The 13,833-nt window shown below is 34.2% G+C and overlaps 1 protein-coding gene across 1 annotated transcript in view; it reads right to left on the bottom strand.

The window, feature by feature from the left end:
- Positions 1-2,125: 2,125 nt before the first annotated feature.
- DNAH12 (dynein axonemal heavy chain 12) overlaps positions 2,126-13,833 on the bottom strand; it is a 64,449-nt gene continuing 52,741 nt past the window's right edge. The window contains exons 60-73 of the mRNA XM_082768102.1: positions 13,398-13,556; positions 12,900-13,044; positions 11,864-12,014; positions 11,297-11,550; positions 10,583-10,723; positions 8,562-8,699; positions 7,410-7,643; positions 6,795-6,983; positions 6,209-6,312; positions 4,974-5,178; positions 4,641-4,778; positions 4,056-4,147; positions 3,434-3,501; positions 2,126-2,404 (exon numbers count right to left, since the gene is read on the bottom strand). Coding sequence (XP_082624228.1) covers positions 2,214-2,404; positions 3,434-3,501; positions 4,056-4,147; positions 4,641-4,778; positions 4,974-5,178; positions 6,209-6,312; positions 6,795-6,983; positions 7,410-7,643; positions 8,562-8,699; positions 10,583-10,723; positions 11,297-11,550; positions 11,864-12,014; positions 12,900-13,044; positions 13,398-13,556 — 2,209 coding nt within the window. The 3' untranslated portion in view covers positions 2,126-2,213. The remainder of the gene's footprint in view (positions 2,405-3,433; positions 3,502-4,055; positions 4,148-4,640; positions 4,779-4,973; positions 5,179-6,208; positions 6,313-6,794; positions 6,984-7,409; positions 7,644-8,561; positions 8,700-10,582; positions 10,724-11,296; positions 11,551-11,863; positions 12,015-12,899; positions 13,045-13,397; positions 13,557-13,833) is intronic.

Raw genomic sequence — 13,833 nt, 5'->3', positions numbered from 1 at the left:
GAAAATGAAAATGTTTACCAAATTGAGAGGATTCAATTAAGAATGTTTTTAGGAATCTTTTAAGATTATAATACAAACAATGTAGCACAGAAATCCAATTTATACTATAGAAGTCTAAATGTTCAAATAAAAAAATATTAGAAAATCTTTACACTCAAATCAGTTAAATATCATTAAACATTATGTGTGTAGATGTATACTTTTTTATATGCATAATCTGTAGCAATATTCGTTTGTATATTTGGCTATGTTACTATAGATTAAAATCAAAGATGTTCTGTTAGACTCTAACCTTTCATCCATTTTACCTCATCAAAACTTGCACTTCTGTCTTTCAAGAGAGTTGACCTGAAAACAAAACAAAACACTAAAAATACAGGGCAAAATAAAATAAAATGAGCAAATAAAACTGAAGGTAAATAAATAAATGAGAAAATGAATAAGCACAGCAAAATGAAGAAATGTCAATACAACACTTGGAATAATTCTGGAAATGTCTTAAAGTTGAACAGCAGTAATTCACAGCAAACCTGCATCGTTTCATTTGTTATGTGATCCACCTAATGTGTGATTGCAAGGCCTTACTCTGTAATTGAATATGTATCAAGGAAGAGAAATTTAGTAAGAAAACATGCATACAAGTATCTATTAGCATTCAATTACACCTACAGTAGTACAATGTGAACATAAACACTTTTTTAAAAAGTACTAATTTTCCTAGGAATTGAGAAAATGCAGTTTTTCCTCACCTTGTGGAAGACTTCACACTTTGAAGAAGTGATTATTAAGTTGAAAGCAATATTTGCAGGATAGAAACTGATCTCAGTGGAGTTTGTGTCTGTTAATAGCTCACTATAAATAACCTATCATAAGATACTCTGGGACTTTCTCCACGTTTCTTTCATACAGGTTAGTTACATTTCATAACCTGACCTGACAAATGGTGTCAGCAAAAGAAGAAATTTGAAGTTCTGTTTATTTACAAAATACTCTTGTTTAAGTTTTCGGAATGAGAAGCTGAGAACTGCAAGTAGTAAGTACTACCTTACAGAGAGAAAAAAATCATTAGTACTTCACAAAGGTTCACTACAGATACTGGCAGGAGCTTGTTTAAAAATGGGTAAGATGACACATGAAGAAAATAATACAAGCAATAAAAGTAAGTATAAACTATTAAATAAAATAAAGAGATGACCCTAATAAAATTACTATGCACTTCTGATTGCCTATTCACAATTTACATATAAATATTAATAGAAACAGAAAAGCAAACAAAAGATAATATAGAGTCTGTACAAGGAAAAGGAGTTTTTTTCAGAAAGAAACATCCCAAACCTCTTCTACATGTAACACAGAGTAAGCAATGAAATGAAAAACAAAGTTGTCTATTTATAACAGTGACGGTAGGCTGGAGTGAGACTTTTCTGTGCTTAATTCACTCACTCTATTTTGTGGAGGGATCCTTGCAAAGAAATAATGATAGCTGTGTCTGAATGCAAGGTGGAAATAGCTCTCCTCTGCTAAAGAACTAAGGTAGAATGCTTTACTAATTATCTTTTATTTATTTTAATTTTTTTTAAGAAAACCAAAGTACAGAATCATTGAAGGAATTAAAACTGGACTGCCTCTCTGGAGCAACAAAGCAGCAGAAATAACATTTTATGGCAGGCAGTCATAAGGGAGGATTTGATCATTTCTGCTTAACAGAAACTGTTTGGAAAAGTAAAAATAAATAAATAAATAAATAAATCCAAATTAAGTCCTGAAAGATGAATTTGCTGAGCAAGGAAGAGACTTGGTAGTGCCTATTACAGACTGAAATCCCCAAACTTACTATGTATTGGGTTTCCGCTCACACAATTCAACACTCCTAATGCTTCAAGTTTATTAATTGTACTATTTCTCACAGAAAGTGCACACACTTTGTTTTTGGTTAAGATATATTTAGTGATATTTTAGTAATGCATAAAATGTACGTTTACACATTAATAATGTTTCCAAAGGCTAAAAGCCTAACCATACCTTTTACAGATTGTAAAGGTGCTAATAATAACACATACTTATTTAAGGCAAAATACTGAGGATTAGAAAACACATGCCCTCTTTTAAGATTAAAAAAAAAGTCTCTAAGTTTCTGTTATACAGCATGCTCCCCTTCTGTAAGCAAACAAAAGAAAGGTATCTTTTGACATTTGTATCTGAACTGGTCAAAGTTAGTCATCCAGTTGGCAGAGCAATGCAACACCTCGCTTGATCCAGTGTTGGACTGGTTTATCTGTGTTAAGTGTCAGAGCAATGACAAAGTTAGTGGAGTGTCCAGTAGTAGATAAGACTCCTTTACGCTCACTTGTCTTGTAGAGAGGGCAGACATACGCATTAGATTTCTTTATATCCGATTTTGCAGCTTTAAAAAAAAAAAAAAAAAAAGAAGGAATATAACCTCCACATTAAGTACTAATCTAAATATCACATACTTATAGTAACATTCTTAAAGCTAAATTAAAAATAGCAATATTGCTTTGTGAGCAACACAATATCTGTTTTTAGGGAATTTATGCTTTTCTGCAATTCTACAAAATTTGTAATAATTCAAAAACACATTCAAATCTGAATAGTTGCATAATTAAAGCATTTTGCATTCTGCTTTCATGTTAGGATTAACGTTTAGACACAAGCTTTTAGAATCTCCCTAAGAATTATGGTCCAGCAGCCACAGAGCCTAACTGCAATTCAAATCACTGGAGATTCAACGATCCTCTTAGAACTAGACGGTTCACATGCAACTTGCACAATGTTTAAAATTAAGCAAGCCTGAGAACAGATTCACCCAATGCCAAAAGAAGGCATAGACAGAAAAAGTAGAAACCTGGTGTGACTGCATATTAGCTAATTATATCTAAGTTGCAACAACTGCAATATAAAGTCTTGCTTAAGTGAATAAATGAAAATCAGCTATTTACTGTTCTTAATCAAAGAAAAGAGTCATAGAAAATATTTCACTAGTATCACAGAAAACTAGGAGCAGATAAAAATAATCTGAGCAAACCTTGCTAAATCACGTGAGGTAAAACAATAAATCTCTGTAGGTCAATTCAAAATTCTCCTCAACTTGAGTAAGCCAGGAATTCAAACACCATGTGCTTTTCCTACCAAAATTATCTTTTGGTTGAGAAACAGATCAGGTTAATCTAAATAATCCATTGGTCAAATTAATAATTACAAACACCTGTGAAGAGGGGGACAGGCCTACAGCTCAGATGAAATGAGACTGTGGTTGCCAATTTGACTCATTCAATCTTTTATGTAAAAGTCAAAGGTCAAGTGCACATTTGGGTGCTTTGGTGAGGGTATGATCATTGGTCTTGTGTAAAAAAGGAATTCATTGTTCAAATATCTTGTCAAATAGCACATACTTCAAGGTAATTATACTCACTTGGCTTTATCCAGATGATTGGCATTATATCAAAGAGCAATTTGGGATACTGCTCAGCTAACATTCCCCTGGTGAGAGAAAGCAACAAAGTCATTATTTGTGGCTTGGTATTAAACCAAGCCAAGGCTGACAGAAAAAATAAAATCTCAGTGCTCTTTTTTGATGTTTGTTTTCCATCTTCCATGCATGAAAAAGTATTTTTAAATATAAAATACTTCTATCTAGCAATATAACGTTTATTTGAAGAATTTGTAAGAAAAGCAAAGTAAGTCCTACAGTCACAACAGTCTTAGTCTTAAGATGACTCAGGCTAGATACCAATTATTGGTTATTTAAAAAAAAAAAAATTGGAGTATCTGCTTGAAATCTTTCTGCTACTCATGCTGCCAGATGATTTTTTGAAGGAGTGTATTTTAATGCAGATTAGCACATCCCAACATTTCCAGCACAATAATATTTAAGAGTCACTGTTTTATTTTCTCATCTTGAGACCATGGGAAGAATGAATATATTTTCAAGTGTTTTATTGTAATAGTATGAAAAGTAACTCTTGAAATATTTAAATCTTGTTTGAGCACTTAAAAAAGCTTTCTAAAACTGTATTAAAATAATTTTTACTGACTTTGTCCTGTCCCAGCGAGCGCCATCTAAAAATAATCCGTGTATATAAACACCATCTGCTGGTGCAGTATCAGCAGTGTCCTGAGGAATAACCTACAAGAAATAAGTGATCTGTGTTAATAAACTTTCCTAGGTGTTTGCTTTTTCAGGTATTATACCTATTGCCAATGTTCAGAAAATCAATCCAAAATCAGAATAATGTAGTACCTTCTTTGGGGTACTGCTTTTATACAAAACCATAAGGACAAAAGCTTTCTGTGGTTTGTTAGCCTTTCTGTTAATTTGTTATGTGGTTAACCTTACTGTAGGTTATAAAATAAGACTTTAATCACACAGACAAATACGCACTGTGTAGGCTGTTTTTTTCTCTGAGTGGATGCCCAGGTCCAATGAGAGAACTACTTTCAAAATTTCTTTTACAGAAACGTGCCTACCTTATCACAGAATTAAATGTATGTCTTCAATTGCAGCATGACAATTGGAAAATGAACATTTCAGTCAGGATTTACTTAGTGTATCTCACTGTAACATCAGGACCCAGATTAATAAAATACACACTTAATTTAATTTAATAATTCATCTGTACCTGAAATTCATATCCCAGAAGGTCAATAGGGATTCTGTGTTTCCTAGCATAGTTTTGCATAGCTCCAGTTAAAAACGCTTGAGTAAAATAGAATCCTGACAGCCAAAAAACTGTGGGCTTCCCTAATTCATACCAGTCCTGGAAAGAGGAAAATGATACATTCAATAATCAGAAAGAGACAAATCCTATGTTCTTTGATCACTTTCTACATAATTGGATTTAGAAAATCTGGCAAACTCTATCACTTGTTTCCCAATATTCCTTTAACATAAAGGGCAAGTTATATGAAAAAAGTAGATTAAATAATTAGTAGCACTGCCTCTTGTACATTACCTGTAAAAATTTCAGCCTTTCCAGAAAATCTAGAATATAGCTCCCTAATGGTTTTAGACTAGGATACGAATGCTTAGCCCAATTCTCAGGAACTTTTCCAATAAGTAGACTGCCACACAGAGCCTCCAATTCTGCATCCATAACAACCAGTCCTTTAATGGCTTTCTTCAGGTTAATTAGCGTTATGCGAATAGTTCGGATTAAACTAGAATTAAAAAATAAGACAGAATTATTTTAAGTTCTTTATGATTTGTAAGATGCTACATATGCACTGAAAACAAAAAGGACTATAGTATGATCTATGGAATTTGTGTAACTGGTATATAACTAACTGTAACTGTTTCTTTAAAGACACATCTTTAATGTTACAGAGTTATTTAAGACTACAAAGAGTTGAATATATTCTTTTTTAATCTCTAATATAATCTATACTGTATGGTAAAATGATAAATTTGGAAATCCAAATGTGTATATGCTGTATACTAGTTGAAGGAAAAAGTTTTAGATTAAAAAATAAGAGGAGGGTAAGGTCTGAAACCATGGAGAATTACGGCCACAGAGTATTATTACAATTTTGGGAGAAACTGAAGTAGAAGGGGTAAATAGAGAAATAAAGAAAAAGGAGAGCAGAGAAAAACAAGGGAGAAAGAATGGAGGAGCAGGTAGAGATAAAAAAGAAAACTAGGAAAACAAAACTAGAAAGAGACTAAGGACCCAAAGAGAAAAATAAAAATGGATAGAGTTACATAATCTCAAGAAAAAATATGTTAAAGAGAATTATAGCAAGAAAGGCATCGGGAAAGGGGAAAACAAGTAAGAATTTAAAAACAAAAGCATATGAGATGATATAGAAATAAGCAGACATAATTCCAGCTACCAAGGAAATAAACTATTAACTGTGTGCACATTACAGTTTCTTAGCTCTTTGCTCTGCAGGCCAGAAAATGTGAAGGAAGAAAGTAAAATATAATGAAATACATTGAAAAAGTAGTTAATAAATAAATAAATAAATGAGAATATTGTTCACATTCTTTTAAAATGCCTCCTTAGACTCTTAGACTCTCTTCTTCTATCATGCACTTTTTCTTTTTCAGTTCATTTTGCCATCAGATCATTTTTCCCAAAATCTATCCCACATTCTGAATTTCCAGTGTTTACGGTATATGAGTGGCTGAAAAACATTCTCTGATAATGGAGTGGTTTGGGTTACATTTAATAAAATAAAACCCTCTTACTTGTTAAATCTTTCCATTTCTTGTACCAACACAGTGTTCATACTTTCTTCGTATCTCACAGGATATTTAGCTAGGCAACTTTCAATGTCAAAATCGTTTGGAAGCTGTAAATGTCAACATGTTTAGAAATCATTCCACATATCATTATAAATTGGAGTTATATTAAAAGCATGCAGATATGAAACTGTTAAACTTGCTCATGAGTATCTAATCAATACTGTAGTAGCATAATACAAATAAAAGCAATTAAGTTATATTTATCTTTTAAAAACCACCAAGATTTTTCCTTACCATGAAAAATTATAAATACATTTCCATTTTCTTTTTTTTAAACTTGTTTACATGAGTGAAACAAGTATTCTTTCAAACTTCATTTGCTGTTTTCTCTGTCCTATCTCCTGTCTACTTTGTAAAAATAGTTTCAAACGAAATATAGCCACACAATTTCTTACTTTCATATTATTGCACTTAATTCTTTCCAATAGATTTTTCCTCCAATATGAAGTCAATTTTACGGTGAAGATTCTGTCTAAAGAATTTCTGCTTTGTAAAAAGATAAATTGGAGTCATTGGTACACTACAATACCTTGCTGAGAATATCATCTGCAATTTCATAAAGAGTGCTGTCACCACCTCCAGAAGAAGTTCCCTGAATGTCTCCTCCTTGTGTTAAAAGCAGAGATTCAAAGAGGATCTTAATTTGCTGAAGATCTTTTGAAATATCCACATTTTCATGCAAACCAAATACCTCTGGTTCCTGACTAAAGGGAAGATTCTAGGACAAAATACAGTAAATATTTGCATGAGATAAAGCAACAGACTGAGAATTAAATCCAACATTTGTTTAAGAAGCTGAGTGAAAAACTACTACTGACTTCAACAGAAAGTGGATAAGGACCTTAATGATGGGTATTGACAGACCATATTACTGGTGATAGAGCCATCAACTCACACACAGAAAGCCATTTCTAAGGAATTCTTGATTATCTGTGCTACATCATCCTATCTACCTTATTGAGTCACCCTCCCTCACAGAAACACATACTAGACCATAGCAAGGATCTTACAAGGATGTTAGGCAAGAAGCCAAGCACACAGTTAAATGTGCTGCAAACCTTTTTTTTTTTTTTAATGCAGAGAAGCCTTTAAGGGATGTGTTCTTAGCCATCTTCATTATGACAGTCATTTTGCTACTTTTTACCTTAATAAATTGAACGTAGTCCTCATATGTGCCTTTTGGTGGAGCATAATAGATTCCACTGGGAGAAAAGGTGTAACGAGGATTTTCAATTATTTCAGGATTATAAAAGTCATCTAGCATCGTCAGCAGTAAGCGTCGGTCCCAGTCATCTGTCACACGACCTCCATAATTGCACTCACCAGTTAGGTAAGATACAGCTTCAAATGGAACATGGCTATATTCATTTATGAATAACTGAAACACAAGAGAGACTTGAAATATCTGCAGAGCCACAGTCTGACCTACAAAGTGAGGGCCTGGAAGCTGTAGTGCATGCAAAACTGCCACTTACAGAGTTTTCTCCCCACTCAAGTGTTAGAATTTCCAAAGTTCTGATCCCCTCCCTTCCCCAACTCTCCTCCCAGGTAAAATTACTGTTTAAAATTAACAGGAGTTAGTAGTAAAAGCCTCTCATGAACATCAAAATTAATAAGTCATTCAAGTCATTCTTGAATTATTTACAAATGGATAGTTTCTTCAACTTAAACTTTCTAGAAGGACACTTCTCTTTCTTGTGCATAAAGAAATGTGTGTTTCACAGAATTTTTCTTCCAACCTTCAGAACCTTCTGATCTCTTTCATTAACTGCTTGATAACTTCAACAACTTCTGTAAATCAGTTTTAGCTCTCCTGATTTTGATCTATTAAAGTGCCTGCAGAAGACTCAAGGTCAAGTAGTGTAGAGTACTTTGTTTTAGGGGACAAGAACAGTTTGGACCTCTGTTTATTTAACATTATATACATAAAAACAAAATTCCTTTTGCTAACCACAAAAGCCACCTATGACTGTTTCTAGCATGGTGTTACTTACAGGACAATGAGCTCTTACATATGACAATTTAAAATGTATTATATATACACTCATTATATGCCATAAGTCTGTATGAACCAAAACCTCATGCAGAACAATTTTATTTCATTTGTCATGCTGAAAATATTTATAATATGATTGATGTTCCTTGCCTTTGTGGCTGAAGTGAGTTCATGGAAGTCTGATTAAAATTCTGTGAACATTTGATATAACTGAAGTGGATGCTCCTTTCTGACTATCAGGCTCTTCCCTATGGTTCATAAAATCAGAGATTAAATAAAAGCAGTGATAGATGATTTTACCTGCAGCTGTCTGATACTAATCTGCAAGTCTGATTCATTAAACCCATAGGGTATATTCCAACCAAGAGGCCCAAATTTTCTTCTCTCCTGAACCAGAGCGTGGAAAAAACAGACTCCAAAGAGCAGTTTCTCCCATACCTTCAAGAAAAACAAAACAAAACAAAAAAGTATCATAAAATGACTTATATGTTCATTCTATACAGCAATTTATACCAAGAACACACCATTTAATTACTACTCTGTCTAGTGTACAACTACAGGCAACTATGAAGTACATTGTGATTATTTGACTTGGGAATAATATATGGATACATTTGCCATGTATGCAAGCACACTTAGGTGTGCCATTATCATAAAAATCACAGAATGGTTTGAGTTGGAAGGAACCTTTAAATATGCTCTAGTTCTAATACCCCCACGATGGGCAGGGATGCATTTCACTAGACCGGTTGCTTCAAATTCCATCCAGCCTTGAACACCTCCAGGGAGGGGGCATCCAGAGCCTCTCTGGGCAACCTGTTGCACTGACCCTCCTCATAGTAAATATTTTATTCCTTATATCTAAGCTAAATCTACTCACTTTTATTTTAAAACCATTTCCCCTTGTCCTGTCACTGCACACCCTGATAAAGAGTATCCCCATCTTTGCTGTAGTCCCCCATTATGTACGGGAAGGTCTCCACAAAGCTTCTTTAGGCTAAACAACTCCCAACTCTCTCAGACTCTCTTCATAGGAGGACTGTCCCAGCTCTCTGGATCATTTTTGTGTCTCTCCTCTGGACCTACTCTAATAGGTCCATGTCTCTCTTGTGCTGGAGGCCCCAGACCTGGATGCAGTACTCCAGGCGGTGTCTCGTGAGGGGGCAAAGTAGAGGAAAATCACCTCCCTTCACCTGCTTGCCATGCTTCTTTTGACGTAACCCAGGACATGACATTCTGGGCTGACAGTACACATTGCCGGCTTATATTGAGCTTCTCAACCATCAGAACCCCATGTCTTTCCCTACAAGGCTGCTCTCAATCTATTCATCACCAAGTCTGGTGATGCTGGGGATTGCTGACCCTGGTGCAGCACCTTGCACTTGGCTTTGTTGAACTGCATGAGCTTTGCTTGTGTCCATCTCTCAAGCCTGTCAAGGTCCCTCTGGATGGCATCCCTTCCCTCTGAAGTGTCATCAGCACCACCCAGGTAGGTGTCATCTGCAGACTTGCAGAGAGGACATTCAAACCCGCCGTCCATGTGACCAATGAAAACATTACAGTTTTATACAAGATTTTTCTCTTTTTCCGTGTAAAGGGGTGCTGACTTCGTAAGAATTCAAATATCAGATATTTAATTTTAAGCCTCAGTAGACAAATACATAAAATATAGTTGTACTGTTAAATGTAAATCCTTAGTTGCACCCACTCACAGCTATATATATATTGATTACAATATTCTTTGCTGACTAATCCCACTGTTTTTTCACTTCCTTCACAGGTGATGATTAGCTAAGTGGTTCCTTATTTATCAGGAAGAGATATGGGCACTGCAGTACTAGTCCCTGAGAGCAAGAAAAGGATTTGAGTGCTTATCATCTCAACAGTGATAATGCTTATATTTATCCTAATTTTGTACTTTCAAAAGGAAGTTTGGCTTTGCATGTGCTTCTGTTTGGAATGGCATTACAGCTGAGTTCTGCCCCTCAGTTACACAACTTGGACAGGTATCCTGTACTAATGAATGTTCGAAGTTTATACAAATTGTGTAATATGTACATGTAACATTTCAGATTTGTGTTATTTAATAAAGCCAAAGAAAACATTCTAGTGATTGCCACATGAAATTACCCAGTATAGCAATTCTCAGGTCATCATTTTAATCATTCTAAAACCTAAACTCACAATCACTTCAGCTTATGATACTAACTGGACAGAAATCAGTGTATCTGTGGATCAAAACAAAAAAAGCCAACAACAAAAACACCACCACCACACACAAACAAACAAACTGTCAAGAGATAAAGAGATGAGAAAATTACCAGCTCCTTTTCAGGGCATCCGGAGAAGAATGCAGGATCAGAAATAGGATCAGAAAGAAATGACTGAAGTAGGTTTAACCGGAGACCAGTAGGAGGTTCATTTGTCATCTTTACTCCGTTTTGCAGAATAGTTACTGGGAACTAGAAATTAAAAAATAGCAAAACTGGACTCAGAAAGTATGGAATATATAAATTATATTATTATAACAATACATTATTATGTTTTGTTTGCTATATTAACTGTTATCTGTAAGAAATCACATTTTAAAGATCAACAGATTAAAAAAGAACTCAAAGAAAGCTAAGACTGTGCTGTGAACTACAAACCTGTATTTTAAAGAGTTTTGTTGGTATTCATTACCTTACAGGTAAAATGTATGCTGCAAAAACAAATTTTTCAATTTATGTGAAAGAAAAACTCTCAGGCAACAAAAAAACCTCCTTAATTACCCGTGCTGGCAATATGCAGCTCCATTCACTACTATACAAACTATCACACATCACAATATCAAAGTATTGAAAAGGTAGATTGGTATAGTTATTTTTAGAACTAATTTTTAAATGACCTTTCTTGATTAAATTATCTCTTCAAAAGCCTCTAAGCATTTGAGAAAAGTCCCACATTATTAGTTCCTTCAGGTATATGAAAAATTGGGATAAAATTTCACCAGCTTTTCCCTTCTATTAATAAATACTGTTTGTCAATACACTTACCTTTGGGGACGGGTAACTAGTAAGCCAAAGTCTGAAGTCTGGATGACATTTTTCACTGCTAAACTCTTCACATATTTTCTCTAGTACTGGCATCCAGGAGACAGCTAAATGACAATTTTGTAAACAAACCCAAGTTCCTTCTTCCATTCCTTCTTGAATCATTTTTGTAGCAATAGGTCCTTGTCCTTGTCCTAATGAGATGGACTGAAACTTATTTCCAACGATCTCTTTGTCATTTGCAAATTTCAGAAGGCCTTGAAAAGAAAGCATATGATTTTAGCGTTTCTTCATTAAAAAGAAGCTATGTCATGAAAAAATGTTAATTACTATTTTTTAAAAATATACATACAACAAGAAGGTATAGCTTTAGTGTAGATTGTAATTATTCAGTATTAAATAACGTTGTCCTTTTTAGGGAGCACATGATTGTATCAGTCTGACATAATGCACTCAAATCTACTTGTGCTAAGGGCAAAATAATCTCCACTGTGTATTGAAGAGGAAGCGCAGGTCTCGAATCTGAAAAAATATTCTTGGCTTTCATTTTCTCTTTGTGTATATACTTACTGGACATGGGATCTGCTCCTGGAGATAGCACAAATATTAGAGGGATTGTAGAATTTGAATCTAAGTAACTTTTTGTTAGATCAAAAGGTGGTGGCTCTACAAATTTCTTCCCCAGTTTATCTGTTACAAACGTTGTTATAGCCGGACCAAGCTGGTGAAGTAAATACAGACTATTAACTTAAATCAAACATAAATGATTATTTCACAGCATCTTCAAAGTACACTGTACCCTACCTCAGTTAAATTCCTCAGCAAAACACCTAGAGAGAGACCTTTCTAGTTTGCACAGATGTGACTAGTTTTGCTGAATGCTTCAGAAGCATAGGTTTCAGCTCATGTTGTCACCCCCTGCCTTTCATTTCTTTTTTTTTTTTCTTTTCCCCCAAAGGTGATTAAAATGTTTTTAGCAAATAAAAGGTAAAATAACTCATATGAGCAACACTGAATCACACTAAAACTTTAATTGAGGCTTTTCCTAGTGTGAAGGACCAGCATGTTTCCCCCTTATAATTAATTACACTAATGTTCACTAATAAGCAGTTGCAACATGTACTTTAAATCCTAACATTGGTTGTTCCTAAACAGCACACAATACAATTTGATAAGTGAAATAAGGAAGAATGTGTTAAAAGTTCTATTTGGCTGTTCAGCACATTTCATCTCTCTATTCCCATTTAACCTTTAGTATGAAAGCACATTGTACTGAACACTGTGCATTTCTTCTTGTTAACATGTCCTGCTCTTGGGTATATGGGGTGCATCAAAGAACAGACTGAACATGAATGAGCACTTGAAGAAAACTAGAATGATGAATATCCTCTGAAAAATGCAAACAGAATATCTCAGATGATGCTTCTGGTGTTTTCACTGCTTAATTGAAAAATAAGAATAGCATTTATTTTCTTAATAACCTGTTCTTAATAATCTGTTGTTCATCATATTTTCTTTTAACAACTATTTTTTTTTTAATAACTATTGCAAACTATGGTATAAGACCTGCAACAGTCTACAAACACATGATAATGTATCATTTTACCTTGTCTGGCCTTAAGCACCGAAGAATTACCATCTTTTGTAATTCGTTTAATGTATTATTCCATTGTTCTGGTAACGGAAAGCTTTGTGGCTCTTTGCTGTCATAAATTTTTTGCCATTCACCTATATGTTCAGTCACGTGATTCCTAGAGGAAAAAGTGCTTACAGTTACTGTAAATACTTGGAGTGTATTTTGATATTTATCAAAAATACATCTATATCAGAAAATAATCCAACAGCTGAATGAAGCTCTTTCCCCAGCGTGCTGTTGCAGAAATACAAGACTTCACCTGAAAGGTTCTGAGTTGACAGTAAGCTCTGCTTCCTCTTCTATCCAGCATTGTGTGGTACTTGAAAGAATCATAGATGTGGGATGATGGCATGAATTTTTGGCTTCTTGTATTTCAGGAAAAACTCCACTTTAGAACATTTCTTTTCAGCATGTTGTGCGTAATTTGTTCAAAAACAATTATGGATAATTCATATCATTTTACTATACCTCAGTCCTTTCAAAGCTGGGATTTCACTTGCACGACATATTTCATCCCAGCTCTTATCTGGTAGCCAAGATGGATCTGGATTCTTGTATTTATTCTTGAGACCCACACCACCAGTTAGTAAGAACATAAACTCTTGACGTTCAATTTCATTTTTAGCCCTATATTCCAGGCAGGGAAAAAAACAAAAACAAACAAACAAACAAACAAACAAACAAAAAAAAAAAAACAACAAAAAACAGTTAGCAATACTCCTACTGCAGTAACAGCTGAGATCAGATCACAGTATTCTAGACAATCAAGAAATTGTATGGTAGACAATAACTGCTAACACCTACAGTAATGATTTCAAGATTTAAAAGTATATATCTACTTATTTGTTTTTAAAAAGTGCTATTATTCTTAATTTTTAAAGGCTTGATAGAAAAAATAGATTCT

Source organism: Aythya marila (genome assembly GCF_965140915.1).
Source record: "Aythya marila genome assembly, chromosome: 10".
Taxonomy (NCBI): domain Eukaryota; kingdom Metazoa; phylum Chordata; class Aves; order Anseriformes; family Anatidae; genus Aythya; species Aythya marila.
Note: the sequence above shows the minus strand (reverse complement) of the source record. Positions and strands in the feature narration are given on the sequence as shown.